We start from the raw sequence: 27,501 nt of genomic DNA on the forward strand, positions 1-27,501 counted from the left end.
CTGCCATGGGCGCGGCTATTCCACACATTACGGCGCGAGGCGAAAGCCTTAGTGGAAGCGCGTCCCGCGCTGGGCCGGGGACCCCGACTGCGCCTTGGCCCGGCCTTCGGTTCTGAGTCCTTTCCGTGGGTAGTCTCCCGGGGGTGGCGGCTCTGGGTGCGGGCACGGAGACCCCAGGACCAGCTGGTGCGAAGACTCGGTTCTTTACGGCCCGGTTCCCACCCAGGTCTCGCGAGAGCGCAGGCGCAAGTGTCGCGATAAGTGGACGCGTGCGAAGCGGAGGGAGATCCGAGCGGCGGCGGCAAGCGCGCTGCGGGCAACTGAGGTGAGAGGCCCGGCTCGCGCGGGCGGCGGGGTCCTGGGGTCCCGGGGGTCCCGGGCGTGGCAATGGCGGGGTCCACGGCCCGGACCGGGTGTGCTCGCCAGGGTGGGGCACAAGGACCCGGACCCCGTGCCTCAGGACCGCGCGCCCTCCCGTCTCCCATGGGCGCGCGCTCCTCCCTGTGTTCTCCCCTCCTCTCCCCTCCTCTCCCCTCTCCCCTCCCCTCTCCCCTGTCCCCACTTCACTGTCCCCACTCCCCACTTCGGGCTGTGCTGGGTACAGCGGGCCCCTCGCCTGGGTCTCCGCAGCCGCCCCTTGTGCCAGGGCGGGCGGCCGAGGGGCGCGTGCTCGTGGCCCCAGCCCCGGGGGTCCCCGTGCCCGCCGTGGGGGTGTCCGGGCTCAGGTGCCGGCGCGCGGAGGAAGGGGCCTGAGCTGGCGCCTGGTGGAGAAGTCGGGGCTGCAGGGGCTCTTGGCGTCCTGGTGGCTCGCGCGGGTCCGCTTTCAGGAAGGGGGCGTGTGGGCCCGGTTTCCCCTCGGGGATGGCAGGGGTCGCCCTGGTCTCTTCTGGGCAATGGAGGAGTTGGGCTGTGGAGCCTCCCTGCAGGCGGGCCTGCCTCTGCGGGGCTCGCAGCCTGGGGAGCTCAGGGCTCTGCTTGCAGCAGGCCAAGGTTCTTGTTGAATGGAAACTCAGAAACTGCAGCTGCAGGAGTTCTACCTTTTGGCTATTAAAGGTTCTTGGCTGTTCCCCTCGTTAGGGCTGGTGGGCCGGCCTGCCGTGAGACCATCGTCAGCGCAGGTGTTAGGGGTGCAAAGTTCTTTGCTGCGGCTTGTCTTCAGCCTTCCAACGCCAGACAGACCCAAGGTCCCAGTCTCCGTTCTGTAACTTTTTGAAGCTTCGGTTTCATCATCTCTAGAATCTGTGTAAAAAGCCCTGATTCACCACCCTGTTAAGATTGAGCTTACAAATGTAGTGCTGGTCAACCTGCGGCCGCGTTCCCATCATCTAGCAGTAGAAGACTTCAGGGATATTGACCCCGTTCCCCACAACTTTGCAAGTAGATTTCACTGTCATGAGTTGACAGATGAGGAAACCGAAGTTCAAGAAGTCTCGGTGCTTGGAAATGTCAGATACCTTTCTTTCCGGTACCTAGTTGAAAATAGTAGTAGTACTTATTAATGTCACTGGAAATAATGAAAATTAGCACAGCTGTGATGATCATCTTTACTGTCACTGTTGCATGCTTCGTTTCTGATTCCCAGAGGCCAGACTTTTTAAAAAATTAATTATTATTATTTTTTGAAACGGTGTCTTGCTCTTGTCCAGGCTGGAGTGCAGTGGTGCGATCTCAGCTCACTGCATGCAACCTCTGCCTCCTGGGTTCAAGCAATTCTCCTGTCGCAGCCTCCGGAGTAGCTGGGATTACAGGTGCATACCACCACATCCGGCTTTAGTAGAGACAGGGTTTCACCATGTTGGCCAGGCTGGTCTCGAACTCCTGACTTCGGGTCATCTGCCCGTCTTGGCCTCGCAAAGTACTGGGATTACAGGCATGAGCCACAGTGCCTGGCCTTAATTAATTAATTAATATTTATTTATTTTGAGGCACAGTCTTACTCTGTTACCCACGCTGGAGTGCGGTGGTGTGGTCTCAGCTCACTGCAACTTCCACCTCCCAGGTTCAAGCGTTTCTTGTGCCACAACCTCCTGAATAGCTGGGATTGCAGGTGCGCACCACCACACCCGGCTAGTTTTTGTATTTTATTAGAGATGGGGTTTTGCCATGTTGGCCAATCTGGTCTTGAACTCCTGACCTCAAGTGATCTGCCTGCCTCCACCTCCCAAAGTGCTGGGATTACAGGCATGAGCCATCCCACCTGGGCAGGAGACCAGACTTTTTTGTGAGTGCTCCTGGTAGGTAGTTTCAGGCATCAGCTGACTGGATTCAGGAATTCCTAGAAACCTGGGAAAGCATCATTTTTGTTTTTGGGTGTACCTGTGAGGGTGTTTCCAGAGGTGATGAGCTTGGGAGTCTGAGTGGACCAGGTGCTGAAGATCCACCCCCCAGTGTTGGGGGCACCATCCAAGAGCTTGGGGCCTGGAGAGGACAAAAACAGAAAAGGCGAATGTGTCCATCTGCCTGCGGGAGCTGGGATACACCCTTCTTCTCCTCTCCTCAACAGCAGCACTCCAAGCTTACCGGCCTTTGGTCTCCAGGACTCGTTCCAGCAGCTCCTCAAACTGAGAATTACACCATCGGCCCCCCGGCTCTGAGGCCTTCAGACGTGGACTGTGTCACGCTGCCAGGCTTCTAGGGCTCCAGCTTGCAGACGGCCTGTTGTGGGACAGTCTCCCTAATCGCGTGAGTCCGTTTCCCTAATAACGCCCCTCTCGTGTGTCTGTCTCTGTCCTGTTGGCTCTGTCTCTCTGGAGAACCCTCTTACAGTGCTGTGGGAGGACGTGCCACCTGAGTGCTGAGTCCCGCCTCTTGGGCGCCAGCTGTCCGTCTGTGTGCAGCTGAGACTCAGTCGGTGGCTCGGTGGCGGGGATTTGGTGGCATGCTTTCTTGCTTCCATTTTTTGTCCGGTAAATTGGCAGCATGGCCCCCAGTTGCCTTTGAAGAATGTGGTTACAGACACTGGTGTATTATGGGCTCCAATGAGTGTTAGGGGAGTGGGGATGTCCAGAGGCCCCACTGACTGCACAGCTGATGGCACGTAGAAAGGCTGGCCCTGACCAGTCCTTTGTCTGTTCCCAGAAGGAAAGCCACCATGGAAGACCTGGGGGAAAACACCACAGTTTTATCCACCCTGAGATCTTTGAACAACTTCATCTCTCAGCGGGTGGAGGGAGGATCTGGACTGGATATGTCCACCTTGGCTCCAGGTTCTCTGCAGATGCAGTACCAGCAGAGCATGCAGGTGAGCGGCATGTGCCTGGGTGGGAGTCTTCTCTGGGGAGACCCCTGGGCCCAGGCAGGGCCTGTTCAAGTCTTCTGTAGTTGAGGTGGGTCAGTATTAGCCTGGAGACCAGCTGCTCATCTTCCAGGCCTCACTGTGGCCACTCCTCGTTTTGGGGCAGCAGCTGGAGGCTAGCTGGGGCCCTGAGCCATCCTGGCTCGAAGGCCTGCCTTGTTAGCACCCTGAGTGGGCCTGGCGCTCAGCATTGCATTCACGCAAGTGCACCCACAGACCGTGGTGACAGCATCGGAAAGCCAGTTCGTTCATCTAATTGAGGACAGAACCCAAACTGCCTGGGAGTGTGAGCAGCAGGACCGTCGGGAAGGCTGTGTTGGAAACACAGTGCGGGAGTGCCCGGCAGCCCAGAGACAAAGCCACAGCCGTGAGCAGAAGGACGGGGCGTTTTGTGGTCTCAGGCTGTAGAGGGCCATTTTCAGATTTTGGGGTGATTTTTACGGATTTCTTCTATAAAATAGTCGTATTTGGTTTCGTTACAAGTTCTTGGGGGATTGCTCACTGTAGACACAACTGCAGAGGACTCAGGCCTCCTGAAGGACTTCAGGATCCAAAGAGTGATGGGCCCAGCCCCACGTGGGGCTGGGATAACGGGGTCCCCGAGTGGTGGGGAGTGGAGTGCTGGGGAGTGCTGGCGAGTAGTGTCTGCAGCCTTGCCTGGGCCCTGTGGCTACACAGGCTCCTCTAGACCCCTCTGCCTGGACCCTCTTTCCCAGTCCCTGCTACAGGCGCCAGAGCCATTCTGTAGTCCTGTGCCCATTAGAGGAGGCTCTGGCTTCCTGCGCTCTCAGAGCCCAGATGAGGCCCTGCTGCATTTGGTGAAGCTGTGTGTGTGTGCATTTGTTTTGTTGCATAATTGAATTAGTATGTGTTTATTAGAATGCTAGCTTGTGCCTGGATGTGGTGGCTCACGCCTGTAATCCCAGCAGTTTGGGAGGCCGAGATGGGCGGATCACGAGGTCAGGAGATCGAGACCATCCTGGCTAACACGGTGAAACCCTGTCTCTACTAAAAATACAAAAAATTAACCGGGCGTGGCACCTGTAGTCCCAGCTGCTTGGGAGGCTGAGGCAGGAGAATGACGTGAACCCGGGAGGCGGAGCTTACAGTGAGCCGAGATGGCGCCACTGCACTCCAACCTGGGCGACAGAGCCAGACCCCGTCTCAAAAAAGAAAAAAAAAAAAAAGAATGCTGGCTGCTAGCTTGCTTACTGCCGTTTCTTCATGAGGACAGTTTTGTATTCTGAGATTAGGTCACATATATATGTATGTGTATGTATATATGTGATATGTATATGTAAATGCTCTTTTATGAAATTATGAAGGTAATAGATGGTTGTTGTTTTTATCACTGGCAAAATTAGAAGTTGCCAACTCTGAACTGGTTGCGGCGGCTCACGCCTAGAATCCCAGCACTTTGGGAGCCTGAGGTGAGTGGATCTCTTGAGGTCAGGAATTTGAGACCAGCCTGACCAACTTGGTGAAACCCCATCTCTACTAAAAATACAAAAATTAGGTGGGTGCGTACACCTGTCATCTCACCTACTCGGGAGGCTGAGGCAGGAGAATTGCTTGAACCCAGGAGGCAGAGGTTGCAGTGAGCTGAGATCACGCCACTGCCCTCCATCCTGGATAACAGAGTTGGCAACTCTGGTCTGAAATGCTGTAATTTCCTTGATGCAAATGTCTGGGACCTCTTGGCCTATCTGTCAAAGCTGTGGGATTCTAGTCTGTCTTGGACCTGAGAGGCCCCCAGTGCTCACTGTTAAGGGCCTCTTGGTGAGGGGATCAGTGATGGGGTGTGGTAGTCAGAGCGAGGTGGCGAGCAGAATGATGGCGGCGAGCCCAGCCTTGGTCCCTGGCCCCTGTCACATCCCATTTCTGGACTTCGTTGTGGTTCTTTCTCTCCTGCTGAGCCCCCGGCGTGGCAGAGAGGGCCTGGAGACCATGGCAGGCCGGGGGAATGTGTGCTGTCTGGTTTATCACACATCTGTGTTGATTTAATGGAAGGGCAAGCTTTCAGTTGCTGTCTTCCAGTTGTAGTTAGCTCCAGGCAGAGGTGGCACACGGATCAGGTGTGTCTGGGACTCCTGGTCCCCGCTGGTCGTGCCCCCTGCAGGTGGGGTGCCCACCCTTCTCGAGAGGCTCAGGTTTGACTGCAGACACAGAAGTGAGACCAGGAAGGCTGCTGAGTTTGAAGGGCAGTGTTAGGAATGCCCCAACAGCGGCAGCTGGGAATCGAGACACGGTAACATAGTAAGAAAGGAAGCGTGGGCTTGGGCCACCAGAGAACACAGGTGGGAGGACAGAGAAACTTCCCTCCCCCGTCCCGGGCTTTCCTAGCCTTGGCATGCTTGGCATTTGGGTTGGGTAATTCTTTTTTTCTCGGGACTTTCTTATGCATTGTGGGCTGTTGAACAACATCCCTGGCCTCTACCCCCTGGATGCCAGCCAGCAGCACACACATATGACCACCCCCTGTGACAGTCAGGTGTCTCTAGACAGTGCCAGATGTTCCCAGGGGCAAAACTGGCCCCCACTGGGAACCACCACTCTACTCTGGTGCTTATCAAACTTTCACGTGCATGTGAACGCCCTGAGAATGTGTTTAAAAAGAAGTTTCTTTTTTTCTTTTGGAGACAGGGTCTTACTCTGTCATCCAGGCTGGAGTGCAGTGGTACAGTGTTGGCTCACTGCAACCTCCGTCTCCTGGGTTCAAGTGATTCTCCCACCTCAGCCTCCGGAGTAGCTGAGATTACAGGTGCGTACCACCATGCCCGGCTAATTTTTGTAGTGTTGACTAGAGACAGGGTTTCACCATGTTGGCCAGGCTGGTCTCAAACTCCTGACCTCAAGTGATGTACCCACTTTGGCCCCCGAACTGCTGGGATTACAGGCGTGAGTGAGCCACCGCGCCCAGCCTAGATTTTTTTTTTTTTTCCCAAGACGAACTCCTGTCCTGTCACCCAGGCTGGAGTGCAGTGGTGTGATCTTAGCTCACTGCAACCTCCACCTCCTGGGTTCAAGCATTTCTCCTGCCTCAGCCTCCTGAGTAGCTGGGATTACAGGTGTGCACCACTACGCTGGCTAATTTTTGTATTTTTAGTAGAGACGGGGTTTCCCCATGTTGGCCAGATTGATCTCGAACTCCTGGCCTCATGTGATCCACCCGACTTGGCCTCCTGAAGTACTGGGATTACAGGCGTGAGCCACTGCGCCCAACCTAAAGAGAAGATTCTGATTGAATAGGTCTGGAGTGTAGCCTGAGACTCTGCATTTGTTAAATGCCGAGAGATGCTGCACTGCAAGGCTCTGGGCTATATGAAGAGTTGGTGACTCTGCCTTTTCCTCCAGCTGAGCAGGTCGTACCCAAAGGCCGACTCTGGAACTGTTTGGCAAGTCTTCTAGGGCTCTGTGAGGCTCAGCTCACCTGTAATCACCAGCCCTGTGTGGTAGGCAGACTTCTGAGAGGGCCCCCAGATTCCAGGCTCTAGTGCACACTCACCTTCCTACTGCCTCCCAGGTTTCAGTCCATACTGACTAGGTATCATTGTGGGATTGTGCAGATGTAATTAAGGTCTCAGATCTGTTGACCTTGAGATAAGGAGATTACCTGGGTGGACTTGATCCACTCCCTGGGTGGGCTTGATCTGCTCACCAGAGCCCTTTCAGTCTCAGTCCAGACATCTGAGGCAGAGCAGTCAGAGACATGGCAGGAGCGGGATTTTACAAGGGAGATCGGACGTGGTTGATTTTGGAGAGGGAGAGGTCCATGTGGCAAGGGATGTGGGCAGCTCCTAGGAGTGGATGGCCGTACTGGGCTGGCAGCTGGTCGGGAAGGAGACCTCATTCTCCATCCCTGTGAGCTTGTGAGAGGATGCTGAGCTCCACCTGAGAACACGTCCTGGTCGACTGCATTGATTTTTAGCCTGGGAGACCCTGTTCAGAGAACGCAACCACCTACGTCTGGACTTCTGACCCACAGAGCCATTGGCTGGTAAATAAATGGGTGGCATTTGAGGCCATTGCGTTCACTAATATGCTTAATGTCATCTCAAAAGACGTCTTCCTCTTCCTAGGCTTTTTCACCTTCCCGTTGCCTGCCCCTCCCCGGTTCCCCAGCCTGGGGCCCGGTAGCTGGGGCACATCAAGACTTAGCACAGGACCTGCGGGAATGGGTGCTCAGAGATGTGTCCACTGCACCGAGTCACTCAGCCTTGCTTGATGCAGTCACTGAGCATTCTGTTTTTCTTTGGGTGTGTCCCTCTCAGCTGGAGGAAAGAGCAGAGCAGATCCGTTCGAAGTCCCACCTCATCCAGGTGGAGCGGGAGAAGATGCAGATGGAACTGAGTCACAAGAGGGCTCGAGTGGAGCTGGAGAGAGCGGCGAGCACCAGTGCCAGGAACTACGAGGTGGGTTCACGTGGGGCAAGGGTCAGCCCAGCCAGCCACTGAAGCAAGGGGACTGTGCACCGTACCTGCCAGGTCGTAAGAAATCAGATCCCAGTACCTGGGAGCAAGAGGGCTGTGCACGGTACCTGCCAGGTTATAAGAATTCAGATCGCAGCCCCTGGGAGCAAGGGGGCTATGCATGGTACCTGCCAGGCCGTAGGAAATCAGAACCCAGCTGACTGGAAGCCTGACATGCCCTGTGTCACGGTTGCCAGGACATTCCTTCTGAGGCCACGCATGCTGTGGGGCAGGTATTGGTTACGCTTGCTGTCCTAGAGGAGGGTGGCATGAAATGGGAACACTTCCTGCGTCTGTTGAGTGAGGCTGCGGTGCTGGCACAGATCCCTTTGTTGGGTCTCCTGGTTTCCTCTTCCCCCTGGGAGAACTGGAATGCAGGTCTGACGGAAATGCCGAGTGGTGCAGGACTGACAGGCTTAGGAGGTCACGGGGTGGAACAGGGTCCCGGTCCATGCTGGGCCTTTGGGTTGGAGGGCCCTAGCGAAGGGTGCCGGCCTCAGTGGTGGCTGTGTGTTGCTCCTGGCTCACCCAGGGCAGCAGGGAAAACACCCTGTCCTTGAGGAGGGAATTAGGTTTCCACTGAGCGTGCGAATTCCCTCTGCTCTGATGAATAGTGCTTTGCCAGGGTTTCGGTCAGTGCTGATCAGTTGTGGAAATGCTGCCAAGGTTCAGGCAGAGTATTGGGCGGGAAGTCTCCTTGGCCTCTGTGCCCTCTTTCGGCGGGTAGATGTCTAGCCCCTCCCTGGCATCGTGCGGTTTGTTCACACACTCTCCTAGGCCCTAGAAAAACAGCTCACGTCTTCCGGAGTGTGATACTGGTTGGATTCCTTGCCCCTGGCCTGCAGATCCTGGCTGTGGTGCGTTGTGTGGGCTCAGCGAGCCTGAGGTGCCACGGGGTGGGGGCCATGGCCTCAGGCTTGGCTCCATTGCTGCTTTGAGAGCTATTTTCCCTGAGAGGTGGGGATTTTGCTCATGGCCTGGGTGGGTCCTAGGAGGGACAGTCCTGGAGGAATTGGTGGGAAGGGGAGGGAGAGGCCACAGGAATCTCCCTAACTATTGAGGTTCCCTTGTTAGGGGTGGAGAGGTGGCACCAGGTCATTAGTTTGGAGGCAGCGTGCTCATGGCATGGCTGTGGCTCTCAGGCAGGAGGAACGGAGTGTGCAGCTGTTGGAGTTCCTCTGGGCCGAGAGTCCTGAAGGCAGGGCCCACCTGACTCCGCCCAGGATCTCCATTGTGTGGCGCAGCTTATGGCGTTTTATGGGTACTCACAAGTGTTGTATTGAGGGCGGGGTCATTGTAGGGTCTCCGGGGGCCCTTTCTTGGGGAAATCCAAGAATGCAGGTGAGTGAGCTTACACTTGGGGCTCCTTGCGAGCTCCAGCCACCTTCTAGCAGGACTTTCCTTCCTTGCCCACAGACACAGCTGCACAGGACCCCAGGAACAGTTGGAACCAGTAGTTTTCCAATTGTTCCTTGGAGTTCCACTTGGAAATACCTATTGGGGTTGAGATCTAAGTGTCTGAAGTCCAGCGACCTGCTGGCTGCCCTGTGTGCACTGGGACTGGCAGTCCCGGGCCTGGTGCCCCATCTGGCTGTGATGGTGCTGAGCGGAGCCCCGTGCCAACCCCAGCTCCTGTTCTGCATCACAGAAGAGTCTCTTGGTGGTGGTGAGGCAGCCCTTGCAGCTCACAAGGGCTAGAGTCCCTCCGAGGTGCGGGTCAGCCTCTCTCAGAAGGCAGCCACCTCTGTCACACCTCTCCTGGGTTTTGGGCTGGAGTACCCCGGATGAGGACAGCACAAGCTCATACTCCTCCCTGGGCTCAGGGGGAGTGCTTGGCGCTTCCCGAGGAAGGCAGGGCAAGAGGGTCCCAGAGTGCTGGGCTCCATCAGGGCTCACCGCCCTCACCTCCTGGGACTCTGGTACCTGGCAGTGAACTTGCAGGGCCTGCGGGTCATTAGAGTCAGGAGGTCTGAGCGTGCTTCTTGGTTATGTCCCATCCCAACCAGTGAGAGCCACGCAGCCTCCCCAAGGCCAGTCGGGGGGGTGGCTCTGGAGGTTTGTGTGAGGTAGTGTGCATGTGTGGCAGATTTGAGCCCAGTGTAAACTGCTTCTGTCTGCAGCCTCCTGCTCACGCCACCTGTCTCTGCCCCCATCGGCTGCTCGCTGGGGGAATGCCAGCTCATTTCAGTGCCGGCCAGAGTGAAGTTAGACAGGATTTGCTGGTGCTGTGAAAGCTCAGCTTCTCCCCAAGGTCAATGCTGAATTGTAGATTTCCCGTGCTCCCTCTGCCTGCAGCGGCAACTGCTGAGCAGACGGTGTGATGAATGTGTGTGTGATCTGTGCCAAGTGCCCGTCCTGGGAGCCCTGACTTTGCACAGTGCTCACCATCATGGCGCCTCAGCGGGGGCGCCGGCACTGGAGCTGGGTCCCAGGTCCCGTCCTGGTTCTGCCGCTGACTTGGCTGATGCGTCCTGCTCGCCTCTTTTTTGCGCCTCGGCCTGTTCTGAGAGAGGCGTGGGGGTGAAGGCTCCCCGCTGACCCTCCCGTGGGTGGCACATGGCATCTGACTCTTGCTCTCTTGACAGCGCGAGGTTGACCGCAACCAGGAGCTCCTGACGCGCATCCGGCAGCTTCAGGAGCGGGAGGCTGGGGCGGAGGAGAAGATGCAGGAGCAGCTGGAGCGCAACAGGCAGTGTCAGCAGAACCTGGATGCTGCCAGCAAGAGGCTGCGTGAGAAAGAGGACAGCCTGGCCCAGGCCGGCGAGGTGAGCGGGGCCTCCACTCCGCGGGGACTGCCCTCCTGGCGCTGTTTTCCTGAGGAGAGGGAATGCATGCTCTTGTTCACCACTGCAGCGCCGCGCCTGTGTTTTTAATTGTGCTTTTCACACGGACAGCTGCGTTTTTTGCATAGTTGTAATCAGTAGAAGTATTAATTTTCCATTCTATAGTTTTCAATTAAAAAGTTGAGCACTTGGGCCGAGCGTGGTGGCTCATGTTTGTAATCCCAGCACTTTGGGAGGCCAAGGTGGGTGGATCACCTGAGGTCGGGAGTTGGAGACCAGCCTGGCCAACATGGTGAAACTCCGTCTCTACTAAAAATATAAAAATTAGCTGGGCGTGATGGTGGGCGCCTGTAGTCCCAGCCACTCGGGAGGCTGAGGCAGGAGAATCGCTTGCACCCGGGAGGTGGAGATTGCAGTGAGCTAAGGTCACGCCATTGCACTCCAGCCTGGGCGACACGGTGAGACTCTGTCTGGAAAAAAAAAAAAAAAAAAAGTTAAGCAGTTTTTTTGCATTTGTAATTATGAATTTTGAAGGCTGATGAATCCGTTTTTTGTCGTTTATGGACTTTTAGTGTGTTTGTGTTCACTCGTGTATCTATGCAGCCCTCGCTTCTGTTGACTTTGCACAGACCCTTAGGCCTGGGCTATAAGGTCCCCAGCGATGGCGGTCTCTGCGCGGTTGTTCTCAGAGCCCCGCCTGAGGGCTCCAGTTTCTCTGCAGCCTTCCCTGTCGTGGATGGTGGTCTTTTCTGGAAATAGCTGTTGTTTTGTCAGGAGGCTTAAGTAGGCACGAATGGATTTTCATTTCTTTGACTATCCGCAAGGTCTACAGGCATCTGATGGTATCGGAGAATTGCCTCTGAACCGGAGCCTGTGTGAACCACAGTCCTGGTGAAGGTTGCTTGCATTTTAGAAACAGCCCGGACGTGGGCGCTGGTGGAAATTGGAATCTTCTGACCTCTCCTGTCCTTTTTCTGTGACGATCAAGATGGCTGGTGCCAAGAGGAGACATGCAAATCTGCTGGCATAGGGGTGGGGGTGGGGTGGGCGTGCAGCAGGCGTCCTGGAGGGGTCCAGAAACTGGCCCTGGGTCCTTTCTGTGGGTGGTGCTGGGGAAGCATGTTGAGGTTGTTCCCCCATCTGCTTCTGGAGGGAACGTTGGCAGGAAAGGAGGTGTGATTGGCCTCCGAGAAGCTGCTCTTGCCTTGCCCGTGCTCTGGGTTCCAGTTCCTGTGTGCTGGGCTGTGCTGGAGGTGGGTCAGACCCTGTCCCCGCTGCCTGTGGGCACCTGCGGTTCCATGGGGGAGGGTGAGTCGTGCCCAGCACTCTATGAGGGGCAGAGGACTAGGAGACTGCAGGAGCCGCAGGGTGGTGCCCGGTGGGGTGGGGCCCCGTGAGAGGAGATCGCGCTGCTGCAGGCCCTGCTGCTTTGGCCTGTCACGTCTAAGCTAGGGTGGCAGCTCCTCAGGGCAAACCCTCCTGCTCACTAGGCCTTGGCTGCCTTCTCCTGTCACAGGGCCCTGATTGTCAACCTCCTTACTCTGGAATTGTCTTATGCGCCTCTTCCTTGCCAACTGTCCGGCGTCCCCTACAACACAGGTGCCCCTGCGGGCAGGTGGGCTCAGCCCTGCATCCGGCCTGGTCCCGGCACCCGGTGTGTATTAATTGAGTTCAGAAGACCTCTGGGAGGATGTGTTTATTGTTAGTATGTTTTTAATACCTTCTTTTTTGACTCCCAGGTTGATGCTTCACCATTGGGTGAAGTAAACCGTACCCGTTGTGGGCGTTTGGGGAGCACGCCGCCCCCATGCGTGCCTTCCCAGAGCGTCGTGGGGTGGACGGCGGTGATAGGGTTCAGCGGGCTGAGCTGGCCACGGGTTCTCAGGAACAGGGAAATGAGTGCTGTGGCCTCCTTGTTTGCGGAGGGTGCCACCCAGCCAGGCCCACCCAGGTCGTTTGCTGTGTGAGTTTGCCATTGTCCTGCCCTGGGGGCGTGGTCCCCAGAGCTGACATCACGCCCATGTGTTTCCCTGTGTTAACTTACAGTGATGCTTCTCAGGGTCTGTCCGGCTTCTCACATTGGCTCGACCCACGTGCTCTTTCTCTGAGGACACCTGGGGTTTTCTGAGCTTTTCCAGAGGGTTAGGTCCTCAGAAGGTTGCCTGGTGAGGGTGGTCAGGATGAAGCGTGGCGGTTCTGTCACGCGCAGGTTCCATGCTGTCAGGCAGACCTGCTGTCCTGGAGGCTGCCAGAGAGGCTGTTGGCTTTGCCTCCCCAGGGGCGCTCCTGCCTGTGCTATGCGCTCCCCTTCCAAGCGCACGGCCTCCCCAACAGCTACCGCCTAGCCCCCTGCACAGCCTCCGTCTTTGTCCTGTTGGTTGGCCAGTGCCTTGCTGTTGTTCGAGGGCGATGTCATTAGCAAACAGCCGGCATAGTAGCATTGGGGTGGCTGGGGAGGGACGACAGGAGCCACGATTGGAGGGAAGACCAAAATGATGGTGTGGTGGGTATGTGGATGCCTGGTGGGACTTTGGGAGCCTGCGGCACTGGCACAGAGACTGCCAGGTGCCAGGCCTGAGAGTCCAGGCCCATCTTGGCTGGTGAGGACTTTTGCTTCTGAAGCCGCCTTAGCAAGCCTCCTTTCCAGGGGCCCTGGCTGGGGCCTGGGTCTCCTCGGTCAGCTCCTGCATGGCTCGTGGCAGGCTCTGGGCTGTGCTGCTCTGGAGCGCCAGGAGGAGGGTGGGCCTTGCGTGTGAGTGCCTGCCTGGACCCGCGTCCTCCAGAAGGAGGTGACTCTGCCCCCTGGCCCTCTGCTCCTCTGCTCCCCTCGCCCCCCTCGCCCACTTGCTGTCTGTCCCCCTACCCTCTGCCCCTCGCCTGATGCCCCTCTGCCCCCTATTCTTCTGCCCCTCTGCCCCCTATTCCTCTGCCCCTTGCCTGATGCCCCTCTGCCCCCTATTCCTCTGCCCCTCTGCCCCCTATTCCTCTGCCCCTTGCCTGATGCCCCTCTGCCCCCATTCCTCTGCCCCTCTGCCTGATGCCCCTCTGCCCCCTATTCCTCTGCCCCTCGCCTGATGCCCCTCTGCCCCCTATTCCTCTGCCCCCTATTCCTCTGCCCCTCTGTCCCCTATTCCTCTGCCCCTCTGCCCCCTATTCCTCTGCCCCTCGCCTGATGCCCCTCTGCCCCCTATTCCTCTGCCCCCATTCCTCTGCCCCCTATTCCTCTGCCCCTCTGCTCCCTATTCCTCTGCCCCTCGCCTGATGCCCCTCTGCCCCCTATTCCTCTGCCCCTCACCTGATGCCCCTCTGCCCCCTTTTCCTCTGCCCCTCGCCTGATGCCCCTCTGCCCCCTATTCCTCTGCCCCTCGCCTGATGCCCCTCTGCCCCCTATTCCTCTGCCCCCTATTCCTCTGACCCCTATTCCTCTGCCCCCTATTCCTCTGCCCCTCTGCCCCCTATTCCTCTGCCCCTCTGCCCCCTATTCCTCTGCCCCTCTGCCCCCTATTCCTCTGCCCCTCTGCCCCCTATTCCTCTGCCCCTCTGCCTCCTATTCCTCTGCCCCTCTGCCTGATGCCCCTCTGCCTCCTATTCCTCTGCCCCTCTGCCTGATGCCCCTCTGCCCCCTATTCCTCTGCCCCTCTGCCCCCTATTCCTCTGCCCCTCGCCTGATGCCCCTCTGCCCCCTATTCCTCTGCCCCCTATTCCTCTGCCCCCTATTCCTCTGACCCCTATTCCTCTGCCCCCTATTCCTCTGCCCCCTATTCCTCTGCCCCTCTGCCTGATGCCCCTCTGCCCCCTATTCCTCTGCCCCTCTGCCTGATGCCCCTCTGCCCCCTATTCCTCTGCCCCTCTGCCCCCTATTCCTCTGCCCCTCTGCCCCCTATTCCTCTGCCCCTCTGCCCCCTATTCCTCTGCCCCTCGCCTGATGCCCCTCTGCCCCCTATTCCTCTGCCCCTTGCCTGATGCCCCTCTGCCCCCATTCCTCTGCCCCCTATTCCTCTGCCCCCTATTCCTCTGCCCCTCTGCCTGATGCCCCTCTGCCCCCTATTCCTCTGCCCTCTATTCCTCTGCCCCCTATTCCTCTGCCCCCATTCCTCTGCCCCCTATTCCTCTGCCCCTCTGCCTGATGCCCCTCTGCCCCCTATTCCTCTGCCCCCTATTCCTCTGCCCCCTATTCCTCTGCCCCCTATTCCTCTGCCCCTCTGCCTGATGCCCCTCTGCCCCCTATTCCTCTGCCCCCTATTCCTCTGCCCCTCTGCCCCCTATTCCTCTGTCCCTCTGCCCCCTATTCCTCTGCCCCTCTGCCTGATGCCCCTCTGCCCCCTATTCCTCTGCCCCCTATTCCTCTGCCCCTCTGCCTGATGCCCCTCTGCCCCCTATTCCTCTGCCCCCTATTCCTCTGCCCCCCTGCCTCCTGCTTGGTTGTAGCATGTGGGTGGTGCCTCTCCGCTCTCCTCACCTCCATGTGCTCCTTCCACACACGGGCTGTACTCACTGAGTGGCTCTCCGGCCCCCTCTGCTTTTAGACCATCAACGCCCTCAAGGGGAGGATCTCGGAACTGCAGTGGCGCGTGATGGACCAGGAGATGCGGGTGAAGCGCCTGGAGTCGGAGAAGCAGGAGCTGCAGGAGCAGCTGGACTTGCAGCACAGGTGGGCGGGCCAGGGTGTGGGGTCGGGGGTCGGGTCCCGTGTGGAGGCGTGCACGCCACCTCTCTCTCGGTGGCTGGGTGGGTTGTGGATGCACTCCCGGGTGCTGTCCTCATTCACAGACAGTCAAGAGGGGCAGACGCTGAGGCCTCTGGAGCCAGGACCATGAGCCCAGAAAGTGTCCTGATGTTCCTGGAGCAAAATGGGGGCAGCAGCTTCCTCCCCCTCCTTCTGCAGAGAGGGCTCCTGCAGAGCTAGATTTTACTTTATTTTTTGTGACGAGATCTCACTCTGTCGTCCAGCCTGGAGTGCAGGCACCCAGAGTAACTGGGACTGCAGGCATGTGCAGTCCACCTGGCTGATTTTTTTTTTTTTGAGATTGAGTCTCGCTCTGTCACCCACGCTGGAGTACAATGGCACCATCTTGGCTCACTGCAGCCTCCGCCTCCTGGGTTCAGTGATTCTCCTGCCTCAGCCACCGAGTAGCTGGGATTAATTTTGCACCTGGCTAATTTTAAAAAACGTTTTGTAGAGATGGCCGTCTCGCTTTGTCACCCAGACTGGTCTTGAGCTCCTGGCCTCAAGTGATCCTCCTGCCTCAGCCTCCTGGAGTGCTGGGATCCCAGGCTGAGCTACCGTGCCCTGCTGAGGGCTAGGTTCAGAGGGCAGCGCCATGTGCCTTGGCGGTAGAGGGGGCGCGGCTGGGAAGGGGTGTCCAGGCACAGGGCTGGGCTCAGCCGAGGTACAGACGGGAGAGCCTTGTCTGGAGGTGTGGTCAGGAGACTGGGCATCTCCTTTAGACTTGGAACCTTCCCTCAGCAAATGCTGTTTTAGTAGAGTTCTAGTTTCGTAGTGGAGAGGAGAGGTCATTCCTGGGTGGGGCCCTGCTGTAGCTGCACCAGGGCTGGGAGTCGCTGCAGGCAGGTGAGAGCTGGGGGTGCCACTGCTGGAGAGGACCTTGCAGGTGGCCTGGGCTCACTATGCACCCTTCTGGATGAGCAGCCTGAGGCCGCAGAGACAGCCCGCAGGGGCTGGGGCCTGGGACCTTGGGGTACCTGTGCAGTGGAGTGTGTGGGGGGGGTCTGTGCCGGAGGCGGGGTCCTGAACCTTGGGGTGGGAGTGAATGTGCGTGGGTCTGTGCTGGGGCGGGTCTCAGGCTGAGGAGAATTGTTGGCCTTGCCACATGCCTGTTTCTGTATGTGATGTATTTTTCTTTCAATAGAAAATGGCAGGAAGCCAATGAGAAAATCCAGGAACTCCAGGCCAGCCAGGAAGCAAGAGCAGACCACGAGCAGCAGATTAAAGTGAGTCGCTCTGTGTCAGGGGCCTTGGGGACATCCCTGTGGTGGCCTTGACTCGCCTGCTCCCGTTGGCCTTTCTGCGCTGGTGCCGAGCTCCGTGGGCCTCCTGTGAGGTTCGCTTCTGCCCTGTGTGCTGAGCACTGTGCTGGGCACCAGCGATGCCGTGGTGAATGAGGCAGATGCTTCTGCTCTCAGGGAGCATGTATTTTAGAGGAGGGAGACTGACCACAAACACGAAGAGGAAATGTCCGTGTGCGTGATGACGTCAAGTGCTGATGAGTATGAGAAGAAAATACAGGCATAGAGAGATTGAGAAATCTGCCCACAGTTGCACAGCTGGAGCTGGGTCTGTCAGGGCGTCTGCCTCAAGCTCAGGCAGTGCCATTTCCCCGTGGAGGATGGGCCAGGGACATGCTGACTCCGGATCCCTCTCCTGCCTCCTGTTGCCTGGAGAGCAGCCTCCAGACCCTGTGCTCTGGCCCCTATGCACCCTCGGGCCCTATGCACCCTGACCTCCACGCTTCACACCAGCTCTTCCTGGCTGCAGAGCTGACCGGCACCCCCAACCTGGCTTCTGCCACGTCCCCTTCCGGTGGTGTTCCCTGGCCCCTTGCAGTCCTCAGCCCACTTCTCAGGATTGGCTGGCTGGCGAGGCGATGGACTGTGTTAGTGTTTGTTGAATGACTGTCTGGTTTGGTTGTGGTTTCACGCTCTGCCTGTTCAGTGACTTGGTGCTGACAGATGCCAGCTGTCTGTGTCCCAAGGGGCCTGGGCACCGTCAGCAAAAGCCTGTCCTCACTGAGAGGAAAGACTGAGCCGTTACACATGTGCTACTAGAGCATCAGAAGTGGGCTTGACACGGGAGGAGTGGGGCGTTTTACCATGGAGTGCCATCCTGGACCAGACCTGAGATAGACTTTTGCTCCTGGAGAGCTCCCTGAGGCCAGGTGGGGAGCACAGCAGCTCTGCGGTGTGCGGTGTGCGTGCCAGCTCCCAGTGCGCGGCGGGCTGGGAGGACGGTGCTGGGAAGAGCTGCCCTGGAGTGGACGCTGAGGCTCAGTATTGGAAGCAGCTTCCAGGCCTCTGGTGCAGCCCGGGAAGGCCTCCCACAGGGGAGTCCTGAGGCATGGAGGCTGCTGGGGACCTGGGACAGTTTAGTGGAGGAACTTCGTGACCTCAGTGACTTTAATTTTTAATGGATGGTATTTTCTAGAGCAGTTTTAGGTTCACAGCAAAATGAGCAGAAGGGAAAGCTCATTTGTACCCCCTGCTCCCCCCACCACCACACACAGTCTCCCCTGGTAGAGTGGAGCATGTGTGACGGTGATGAACCTGCCCTGTGTACCCCCTGCTCCCCACCACATACACAGCCTCCCCTGATAGAGTGGAGCGTGCGTGATGGTGGTGAACCTGCCCTGTGTACCGCCTGCCCCCCCACCACGCACATACAGCCTCCCTTGGTAGAGTGGAGCGTGCGTGATGGTGGTGAACCTGCCCTGTGTACCGCCTGCTCCCCCCCACCCCAGTGCACACACACACAGCCTCCCTGGTAGAGTGAAGCACGTGTGGCAGTGATGAACCTGCCTGGACACATCAGTGTCATGCAGAGTCCACGGGTCACGTGAGGGTCACTCTTGGAGTGGGACAGCGTATGGTTCGGGCAAATGTAAAATGTTCTATATTTGCCGTTAGAGTGTCACACAGAAAAGTTTTACTGCCTAAAAATCCTCTCTGCTCCCCCAGTCAATCCCTGCCTCTTTCCTTCTGAGCCCCTGACCACCCCCGCCTTTCCCAGAACGTCCTGTGGTTGGATCCTGCAGTGCGTGTAGCCGTTGCACACCGGCTTCTTTCTCTTAGCCGTGTGTGATTTTCTCCAGGTCTCTTTGTGGCTCATTTTCCTCTTCTTCTCTGTCCCTGGCCTCCATCAGGATCTGGAGCAGAAGCTGTCCCTGCAAGAGCAGGACGCTGCGATTGTGAAGAACATGAAGTCAGAGCTGGTGCGGCTCCCTAGGCTGGAACGAGAGCTGAAGCAGCTGCGGGAGGAGATCACGCACCTGCGGTGAGGGGTCGCGGGGGATGGGGCAGCCGCCTTGAGTGAGTCTGGGTTTGTGCGCGTGGAGCCCGCCGTGCAGACCCGGTAGGGGCAGGGCTCCCGGGCTCTTGGCCTTCTCCCTGGGGTGTGTGGCTATTTGAGTGACTCTTTGTGGCACTGCCAGGGAGATGAGAGAGACCAACGGGCTGCTCCAGGAAGAGCTGGAAGGGCTGCAGAGGAAGCTGGGGCGCCAGGAGAAGATGCAGGAGACGCTGGTTGGCTTGGAGCTGGAGAACGAGGTGAGGGCCTGTGTGGTGTGCGGTTCCTGTGGGTGTCCTCTGCCCTGCCTGGGGTAGCCTCGGTATTGTGGTCACACCGACAGCTGCTCACCTACAAGATGGAGGCTGCTGTGATGGGGTGGGAGGCAGAATCGTGGTCCCCAGAGAGTTCCGTGCCTCATCCCCAGAGCCTGTGAACACAGCACCTTCCATGGCAGCACGAATGAGGTCACTGGTCTGCTGGCCTATGGCGGGGACAGGCTCCTGGGCCATCCTGGGGGCTCAGAGTGACGTGAGACGGACTTGGCAGCTCTTGCTGGGTGTGGAGATGGAGGAGGGGCCACAAGCCAGGGAATGTGGGCGCCTCTGGAAGCTGGAAAGAGCGGGGAAGTGAACTCTCCACCAGAACCTGCAGAAGGAAAACAGCCCTGCCATCACCAGGATTCCAGCCTGGGGAGACCCATTTTGGATTTCTGAACTAAAGTACTGTAAAATAGTACATTTGTGGGCTTTTTTTTTTTTTTTTTTTTTTTTGAGATGGAGTCTCTCTCTCTCCCCAGGCTGGAGTGCGGGGGCACGATCCTGGCACACTGCAACCTCCGCCTCCCAGGTTCAAGTGATTCTCCTGCCTCAGCCTCCTGAGTAGCTGGGATTACAGGCGTCCGCCACCACGCCTGGCTAATTTTTGTATTTTTAGTAGAGATAGGGTTTCACCATGTTGGCTAGGATGGTCTTGATCTCTTGGAACTCGTGATCCACCTGCCTCAGCCTCCCAAAGTACTGGGATTACAGGTGTGAGCCACCGCACCCGGCCGGGATTTTTAAATATTAAAAATTTTTTTGTAGAGACGATGTCTCCCTGTGTTGCCCAGGCTGGTCCTGAACTCCTGGGCTCAAGTGATCCTCCCGCCTTTGCTTCCTGAAGTGCTGAGATGACAGGTGTGAGCCTCTGTGCCGCACCAATTTGTGTTGTTTGAAGCCACTTAGTTTGTGGTGATCTGTTTCGGTTGCAGCAGGGAACTGGTACAGAGGGTGGGTCAGAGTGTGGGCAACACTGTGAGCACCAGGGCTGGCGGGGCCCTGTGCTGGGGGTCTTCTACCTCCACTGTGGCACTTGGTGGGAAGACGTCAGTACTGGAAAGCATCCTGCAGTCATGTTGCAGGCAGAGGTGGAAACAGGTTCAGAGAAGCTCCCTCTCTTGCCTGGTGCACAGCAAGTTTGGTCCAGAATTTAGGCCTTCTAGGCCCTGCCCGGGTCCTCTGTCCTTCACGCCACTTCCCTGTGGCCATAGCCGCTCCCCTCTGTGCCTGGCACACCTGTGCCGCCTTTCTCGGGTGGTTGTGTGGCCTGGCAGGAGAGCAGACTCCATCTGCAGCGCTCTGCAGCTGCCCACCTGTCAGGCTGGCCACTTGCAGAGTCCCCCTTGGGTGGTGTGGCGTCTCTGCCCTCTTCAGAGCTGCGATACAGCCAGGGTCCTTTCGGGGCCTTGGCCCTGTGACCCACGGTGAGGCGGCTCCCCGCCACCGGGGGTATCTGGCAGGAACTCTTCTCTCAGGTGCTGGGTTCTATAGGAGCTTAGCCTGAAAAGACAGATCCCACGCGACATCCTTTTCTCTCTGGCCGCCGTGTAATTTATTGTTTGATGGTTAAAGAGTTGGGGCTCTCAAGCTACACTCCGTGGTTGGGTGCTTGGTCCCTGGGCCGGCTCCTTCGCCGCCCTGTCCGTCTCCCCATCTGCGCTGCTCCGCGTCCCTGGGCCGGCTCCTTCGCCGCCCTGTCCGTCTCCCCGTCTGCGCTGCTCCGCGTCCCTGGGCCGGCTCCTTTCACCGCCCCGTCCTCACTGCCCTGTCCGTCTCCCCGTCTGCGCTGCTCCGCGTCCCTGGGCCGGCTCCTTCGCTGCCCTGTCCGACTCCCCATCTGCACAGGGAGGAGCGGTGCTGGTGCCTGCCTCGTCGGGACTGTGAGGCTCACCTGAGTCTATGTGAAGTGCTCAGAGCAGTGTCTGGCATGTAGTGAATGTTCTGTAGTGTTGGCTGTTGTATAGTTACTAGTCAAGCGCGTGCCTGCGCGTAGGAGGGGCTCTGAGAATACCTGACTGACTCGCCGAGTGGAGCGTTGATAACAGCACGGTGCTTGGCACTGGGTGGAGGTGAAGCGAGGCCAGAACAAAGGCACAGAGTCCCTGCTCTCAGATTGCTTCCGTCCTGGAAGGGCCACGAGACTCACCTCTTTGGGGTGCTGCTTAGCATGGGACAGGTGTGTGACACAGGGGCACGCTGGCCTGTAGGCAGTGATGTCACCCTCCTCCATGCTCCAGGGTGGCTGCCCTCCTCTCCTGGGGCCTGTTGGTCCTGGTCTGCTGTTTGATGGGGGGAAGTTTGGCTCCAGGACTGAGTCTGTCTGCTCCAGGGCCTGGCTCCCTGAGGGGCCTCTGGAAGATGGGGGAGGGGTGCGTCCTCATGGCTCGAGCACCTGAGGCTGCTCCCTGGGGCACAGTCAACCCCAGGATCATTTCTGGGGCTGTCTGCCTTCTCCCTCCGCAGCCACACGTTGCATTTAGCTTGCTGGGGTGTGTACTTGAATTTACAGGGCCAGGAAGGAGTGAGGCAGGAAGCGCCAGTGTGGCTTCTGCAGTTGGGGAATAATATCTGGGCAGACTTGGAGCATGTAGCACTCAGCTCAGAGATGAGGGCAGGCTCTCCGGAGAGGTCAGGGACTTAGCGCCGCGGTCGTTGTTGTCAGTCTTATGTGATAATCCTGTGGCAGGCAATGACGGGGTCCGTGCTTTTGTTGTCTTTTCAGAGGCTGCTGGCCAAGCTGCAAAGCTGGGAGAGACTGGACCAGACCACGGGCCTGAGCATCAGGTAGGGAGGGGCAGGTGCCTCCGGGGTCCCGCCTTCTCTGAAGGGTCACTGGGGAAGAGCAGAGCCAGCCTCTGGCTCCCTGGCCCTGTCCCAGCCAGGCATCTCTGTGGCTGGTGGGGGCGCGTTTGTCCCGGCCGCTCAGGTTTAATGAGGCCTTTCCCAGCGGGTGGGGCAGTAGAACCGAGCGACTCATCCTGCTGAAGCCTTAGTAACATCTTCATTGAGAAGCAGAATATCCACAGCAAACCAGTGGCAGGCGTCTGATTGCCCTGCATTGTGGGCTTTGTGAAAAGACTCTTTTTGGTGTATACTGAGGAAGTAATTGGTTTTGGGGGAAATCATTCATATTAGGTAACTGTAACCAGTGGAGATGAACTGAGTTTTTAGAATTAAGAAAAACCCACCGTATTAGGCTGTTCTTGCATTGCTGTGAAGAAATACTAGAGACTGGGTAGTTATGAAGGGAAGAGGTGGAATACGCTCACGCTTCTGCAGCTGTACAGGAAGCGTGGTACTGGCATCTGCTTGGCTTCCGGTGAAGCCGCAGGGAGCTTTCAGTCATGGCGGAAGGTGAAGGGGGAACAGGCACGCCACGTGGCAAAAGCAGGAGTGAGAGAGTGTGCGAGAGAGAGCGAGCGTGAGTAGTGTTGGGAGGGAGGTGCCACACACTTCTAAATGACCCGATCTCATGAGAACTCCCTGTCATGAAGACAGACCCAAGCTGTGAGGGATCCGCCCACGATCCAAACACTTCCCACCGGGCCCCACTTCCAGCACTGGGATTACACTTCAACATGAGGTTTGGGCAGGAACACGGATCCAAACGGTTCTCACCCACCATAGTGGAAGACAATTGTCTGGTGCCTGTAGCAGCCTCTTCAGCCAGTCTGTGCCAAGCTGAGTGCCAGCATGTCAGTGGAGGGATGTGGGATGGAGCTGCCAGGGGACCACGCTGGGTGCTGGGGATGGCATTCTTAGGAGGGCAGGACCGTTCCCAGGCCTGGTCCTGTCTGTCCTGCCCCATCCATCCCAGGGCCCTGTGCTCATCTTTCTCCAGCAGCTGCTCAGTTGGCCCCTGCCCTTCAGCCGCTGGGCCCCTGCAGGTGACCGCCTCCTGACAGCTCTGGTCTGGACCCCTCTGCGTGGTTGCCTTGTGTGCGCCAGGTCTCCAGGAGGTGCAGGAGCGGTGCTTTTGAAGGAGCCGTCGGAGCCCGGGGCTTGGGGCCTGTGGTGCTGGTGCCAAGGCAGCCTCTTGTGTTTGCTTGTGAGATTTCAAGGCTTCCCCCTTCTTGCCTGTCTTTCCTGATGCTCTTGGATACTAAGCTGAGAATGAGACTGTCTGAAAGAGCTATCTTTGACCACAACGTCCATCTGCTGGTCCTGGGCTCCACGACCTTCTCATCAGCATTACTGGCTTCAGTTCTCTGTCACCTGAAAGTGCCCCTTCATTTTCTTTGAGCTTTGCTAAGTCAGAGCACGGCCCGGGCTGCTGTCTCCTCTTGAGCTCCCCCTGTAGAACACAGGCTTCTGTAGGGCCGGCCTCAGCGGGGCCTGAATGCTTTGTGTTTCTGTCTGTTCTCTGGGCTTATTAATTGCTTGGAAGGTGACCCTTCTGCTTTTAGGAATACTCTGGCCAGATGAAACCTTCGTGACTTCTTTCCTGTGAAGGGACATCAGAGGCCCCCACGTGCCTGATGGGCCTGGCCCTGTGGGAGGGTCAGGTGTGCAGTTTGCCCTGGAGCACTGGGTGTCAGTCAGGCACGTAGCCCTGGCACAGCTGGCTGCTGTCTCTGGCTGGCTACAAAGTACTGCTGCTCCTTTCGGCCCTGTTCGTGCATCTGAGCGCCCTGCCTGGGCGTGGCTTGTGTGAGGGCGAACTGGCCTGGGGGTGCTGCCTGGGCGTGGCCAATGTGAGGGCAAGCTGGCCTGGGGGTGCTGCCTGCCTGTGTGTTCCGTGTTCACTCTGCCCTCCCTGGTGGCCAGGCCCTGGATGAGGGAGAGGAGGCGTTGGTCTGCAGGGCTGGTGGAGGTGGGCTGCCTGTGCCAACCACCGGCTTAAAAGTGGGCGGGAGGCAAGTGGCATGCATGTGCGGTGTCCTGCAGCTTTGATGAGGAAAACAGATAGTGCTTTGGAGGCTGGATTCAACCCACCCTCCCACTCCTCGCAACAGTAAAACCGGTGTCAAGTCACTGCTGCTCTGGGCCAGTGTTCCCTTTATTGAAAGGGAGACATGGAGCTCTTCTCCCCCACTGCGTGTGAAAATCCGGCGCAATCGTGTGTGTGTGGAGGGCCCTGTGAGTTGTAGAGGGCTGGTGTGAGCATCCTCTCTGAGCAGCCGGAGGCTGATGGCCAGGAAGGCAGATAGAACCGTCCTCGCTGTGGGGGTTGACTCCTGGTCTCCTGCGTTGGCCTTGGCCGTGGGCCTGGTAGAGGGCAGGTTTCCTCATGTGCTGGGTTGCCTGCCGTGCCTGGGCCCCTTCAGGGCTCCCGTCGCTCCCCGCATTGTGCTCCACAGGGCGGTTGTCTGAGTGTGGTCTGCATCAGGGCCTGATCTCCGGTGACTCACGGTCGACATCAGTGGGGGTGCTGCTCATGTCGCAGTCCATGGGAATGCAGGCTGGCGGTCCTGAATATGGCTCATAGAATCACCGGGATGGTTTGGTAAACGTGTGCTTTCTGGCTGTGCACAGTGGCTCACACCTGTAATCCCAGTGGTTTGGGAGGCTGCAGCAGGGGGATTGCTCTAGCCTAGATGTTTGAGATCAGCCTGGGGAACGTAGTTGAGACCCTGTTTGTACAAAAAAAAAGAAAAAAAATTAGCTGTGCTCAGTGGTGCGCACCTGTAGTCCCAGCTACTCAGGAGGCTGAGGTGGGAGGATCACCTGAGCCCAGGAGGTCAAGCTGCAGTGAGCTGTGACTGCACCACTGCACTCCGGTGACAGGGTGAGTCCCTGTCTCTAAAACACAAAAACAACAACCAAAGTGCATTTCTGGGTAAGCCCCGGATGCCCTGGGCTTGCTTTTCTGATTGTAGGGACCAGGTTTGGGCAGGTCTTAGGATTTCGGAAGCCCATGTCTGGCAACATTGAATGTGGTGATGAAGTGGGCAACAGGGACGCAGATGCGGTGAGAAGCGGGGGCCGTGGGGGCCACAGGTGCCACAGCTGCCGCTTGTGGTCCCCGTGGGAGGGCTGAGTGCACTTGCCGTTTGTGTGTGGAGACGTGTGCCTCTGTGGGCGAGCTCAGGGATCCCCCTTCTCCCAGCCATGGGGACCTGAGGTGACATCAGATGTCCTGGAAGCAAGGGCTCTGTGGCTGGGAGTGCCCTGGGCCTGTGCCGGCTGGGCTGGCGTCTGCGTGCCTCCGGGCCCATGCTGTGTTGGGATTTGGGGCTTGCCGAGGCCCCCGGCCCCGTGGGTGCAGAGGAGCTGCTGCCACTAGGTGGCGCCCCTGCCTTGGTGATCCTTCCCACAGCGGCTTCCCTTGGGTCTCTCTGGCCGGGTGGACCTGCTGTTGTCCCAGCATGGGACTTGCTTGCTGACACCGGAGTTTTGGTCGATGGGGATGTGAGCGGCTTCTGGCCGCTGTTCCTGACTGCCTTCAGGGGGTGCTTCTGGCTGACCCATGCCTGCCTTGTTTCTGACCAGTGTTTTGGGGCCCTCAGGCCCGTGGGCTGTGAGATCCTGGCGTTGAGGCCAGACGTCCTCTGCGCGGGCCCTTCCCTAAGGACAGGGCGCTGATGTCCTGCAGTCCTCAGAGGGCTCTTCAGCCTAGCCCCGGGCTTGGATGAACCCTGGCTGAGCCCTAGGAGAGAGTGGCCTGGTCACCCTCTCCCCCATGTGGGGCTTCTTAGGTCTTAGGAGAGGAGGCTGGGCGAGTTGGCTGGGGTGAGTCAGTGAAACCATGGGAAGCCCCTATGGCACGAGGTCCTTACGTGTCACACACGCCTGGGCACATGTGACATGTGCAGCACACGGGGTCATGCGGGCTGGGGGCATGTTAGTTTCTACGACTTTGAAGTCACAGGCAGGGAGGGACACAGTGTGTGTGGATGAGCCTGCGTGAACACACGTGGGGAAGGGCAGGGTGCCAGTGCCGGGAGTGTGGTGTGGACACCCTCACCCTTAGGGTGTTGGGAGTTGGGCTGAGGGAGTTAGCAGCAGTGCGAGGCGTGTGTCTGGAGGCAGCGATGTGATCAGCTTGGTCTCCCAGGAGCATGATCTGTCTTGGGGAATGATTTGTGGGTGAGGAAAGTGGATGCCAGCACACAGCCTTTGAGGTACGTGTCAATCTAGACAAGACCTCAGGGGCACAGGAGGAGGAGGAGGAGGAGGAGTAATAGAGAGAGGCCGGTGGGAAAGATGGCGTGAGGCTGGAGGCCATCTGGAAATGCAGGGTGCTTGTCTTTGGAAAATCACCTGTTTCAGTAGAATGAAAGGGGGTGCAGGCCATCTCCGTAGGAGAGCAGCGCAACCATTTGTAACAATCCAAAACTTGTTTGTGATTGGAAATACTCAGCAAGCTAAGAAGAGAAATTCCTCAATCAGGTAAAAGACACCTGCAGAAAACCACAGCTGATATAATACAAGGTGAGACTGACTGCATTCCTGACACGGACACCAGGCAAGATGTCTGTTCCCATCACCCTTTTTTGCACTGTGCTGGAGATCTTCAACATTATAGTTAGGGAAGCAAAAAGAAAAGATGGACAGACTGGAAAGGAGAAAGTAAAACTGCACCCGGAGACATCATAATTATCCATAGAAATTCCCAGGGAATCAGTGACAAGCCAGTAGGACTAAACCGTGAGGTTTACAGGGTCACAGGTTACAAGGACGACGTACCAAAATAGGTTACGTTTCTGTAAGCTAGCAGTGAGCCGCTGGAAGTACATACCGCACACGATGGCATCAAAGTCCATAAGATATTAGGGATGCATATAAGAAAATCTGTGTGAGATTTGTACACTGAGAAGCTTAAGACACAACTGAGACATTAAAGATCACCTGATGTAGAAAAATGGAGACATTGTAAGAGGAAAAATGAACTCTTTGCCCCTCTGCTCTCACACAGCCTCTGACACCAGGTACTGGAGGGTTTCCCGCACACCAAGCAGTTCTCCAGGCGACACCAGCTGGGTGTCCTGCAGCCTCATCTGCACACTCTCCACCTGGAGTTCCATCAGCTCCCGCCGGGTCGGGGCCCAGTCCCACACGTCTGTGCCCCCTTCAGATTCCAGGCACAAGTAGTGGGCCGGCATCTCTGCTTCATTTTGCTGTTTTCTTCCCTTCCCCTGTCACTGACGTCAGCCGTACTTCTGACTGATAGGCTGTTAAACGAGGCTCGTACTTCCCACTCCTTGGGTTTCATTAATTTGCTAGTGTGGCTCACAGAACTCAGGAAGATGCTTTGTTACGTTTAGTCATGTGTTATAAGGGACATTACGAATAATACAGGTGAACAGGTCGGTAGAGTGAGGTACGGGGAGAGGCGCGGAGCTTCCGTGCCCTCTCTGGACACACCACCTTCCGGGAGCCTCCGTGTGTGCAGCTTTGAACCCTGGCCTTATTTATGGGTTTTTATGGAGGCTTCGTTACAGAGGCATGATTGATTACACCACTGGCTGTTGGGAATCCACTCACCCTTCGGCCCCTCTCCCCTCCGAGGTTGAGGGGTGGGACTCAGAGTCCCAACCCTCTCATACCGCCTCAGTGTTTCGGATGACCACCCTGTCTGAAGCTGCCTGGGGGCTGCCAACCAGCAGTCAGCTCATTAGTTCACAAGAGACTCTCTCCTCACCCCAGATAAAGAGCTGCATGTATGTCAGGG

The 27,501-nt window shown here is 57.6% G+C and overlaps 1 protein-coding gene across 8 annotated transcripts in view; it reads left to right on the top strand.

The window, feature by feature from the left end:
- Positions 1-123: 123 nt before the first annotated feature.
- MAD1L1 (mitotic arrest deficient 1 like 1) overlaps positions 124-27,501 on the top strand; it is a 423,430-nt gene continuing 396,052 nt past the window's right edge. The window contains exons 1-12 of one of the 8 annotated variants that reach the window (XM_073012877.1): positions 268-325; positions 1,647-1,748; positions 1,926-2,047; positions 2,504-2,682; positions 3,079-3,241; positions 7,567-7,707; positions 10,350-10,529; positions 15,074-15,198; positions 16,418-16,499; positions 18,425-18,555; positions 18,713-18,827; positions 21,610-21,671. In XM_073012877.1, coding sequence (XP_072868978.1) covers positions 3,092-3,241; positions 7,567-7,707; positions 10,350-10,529; positions 15,074-15,198; positions 16,418-16,499; positions 18,425-18,555; positions 18,713-18,827; positions 21,610-21,671 — 986 coding nt within the window. In that variant the 5' untranslated portion in view covers positions 268-325; positions 1,647-1,748; positions 1,926-2,047; positions 2,504-2,682; positions 3,079-3,091. Of the gene's footprint in view, positions 326-1,646; positions 1,749-1,911; positions 2,048-2,503; positions 2,683-3,078; positions 3,242-7,566; positions 7,708-10,349; positions 10,530-12,063; positions 12,206-15,073; positions 15,199-16,417; positions 16,500-18,424; positions 18,556-18,712; positions 18,828-21,609; positions 21,672-27,501 lie in introns of those variants that run through there. The other 7 variants (XM_073012880.1, XM_008018861.3, XM_037995244.2 and 4 more) reach the window with 7 other exon arrangements.

Source organism: Chlorocebus sabaeus, chromosome 28, assembly GCF_047675955.1.
Source record: "Chlorocebus sabaeus isolate Y175 chromosome 28, mChlSab1.0.hap1, whole genome shotgun sequence".
Classification (NCBI taxonomy): Eukaryota; Metazoa; Chordata; class Mammalia; order Primates; family Cercopithecidae; genus Chlorocebus; species Chlorocebus sabaeus.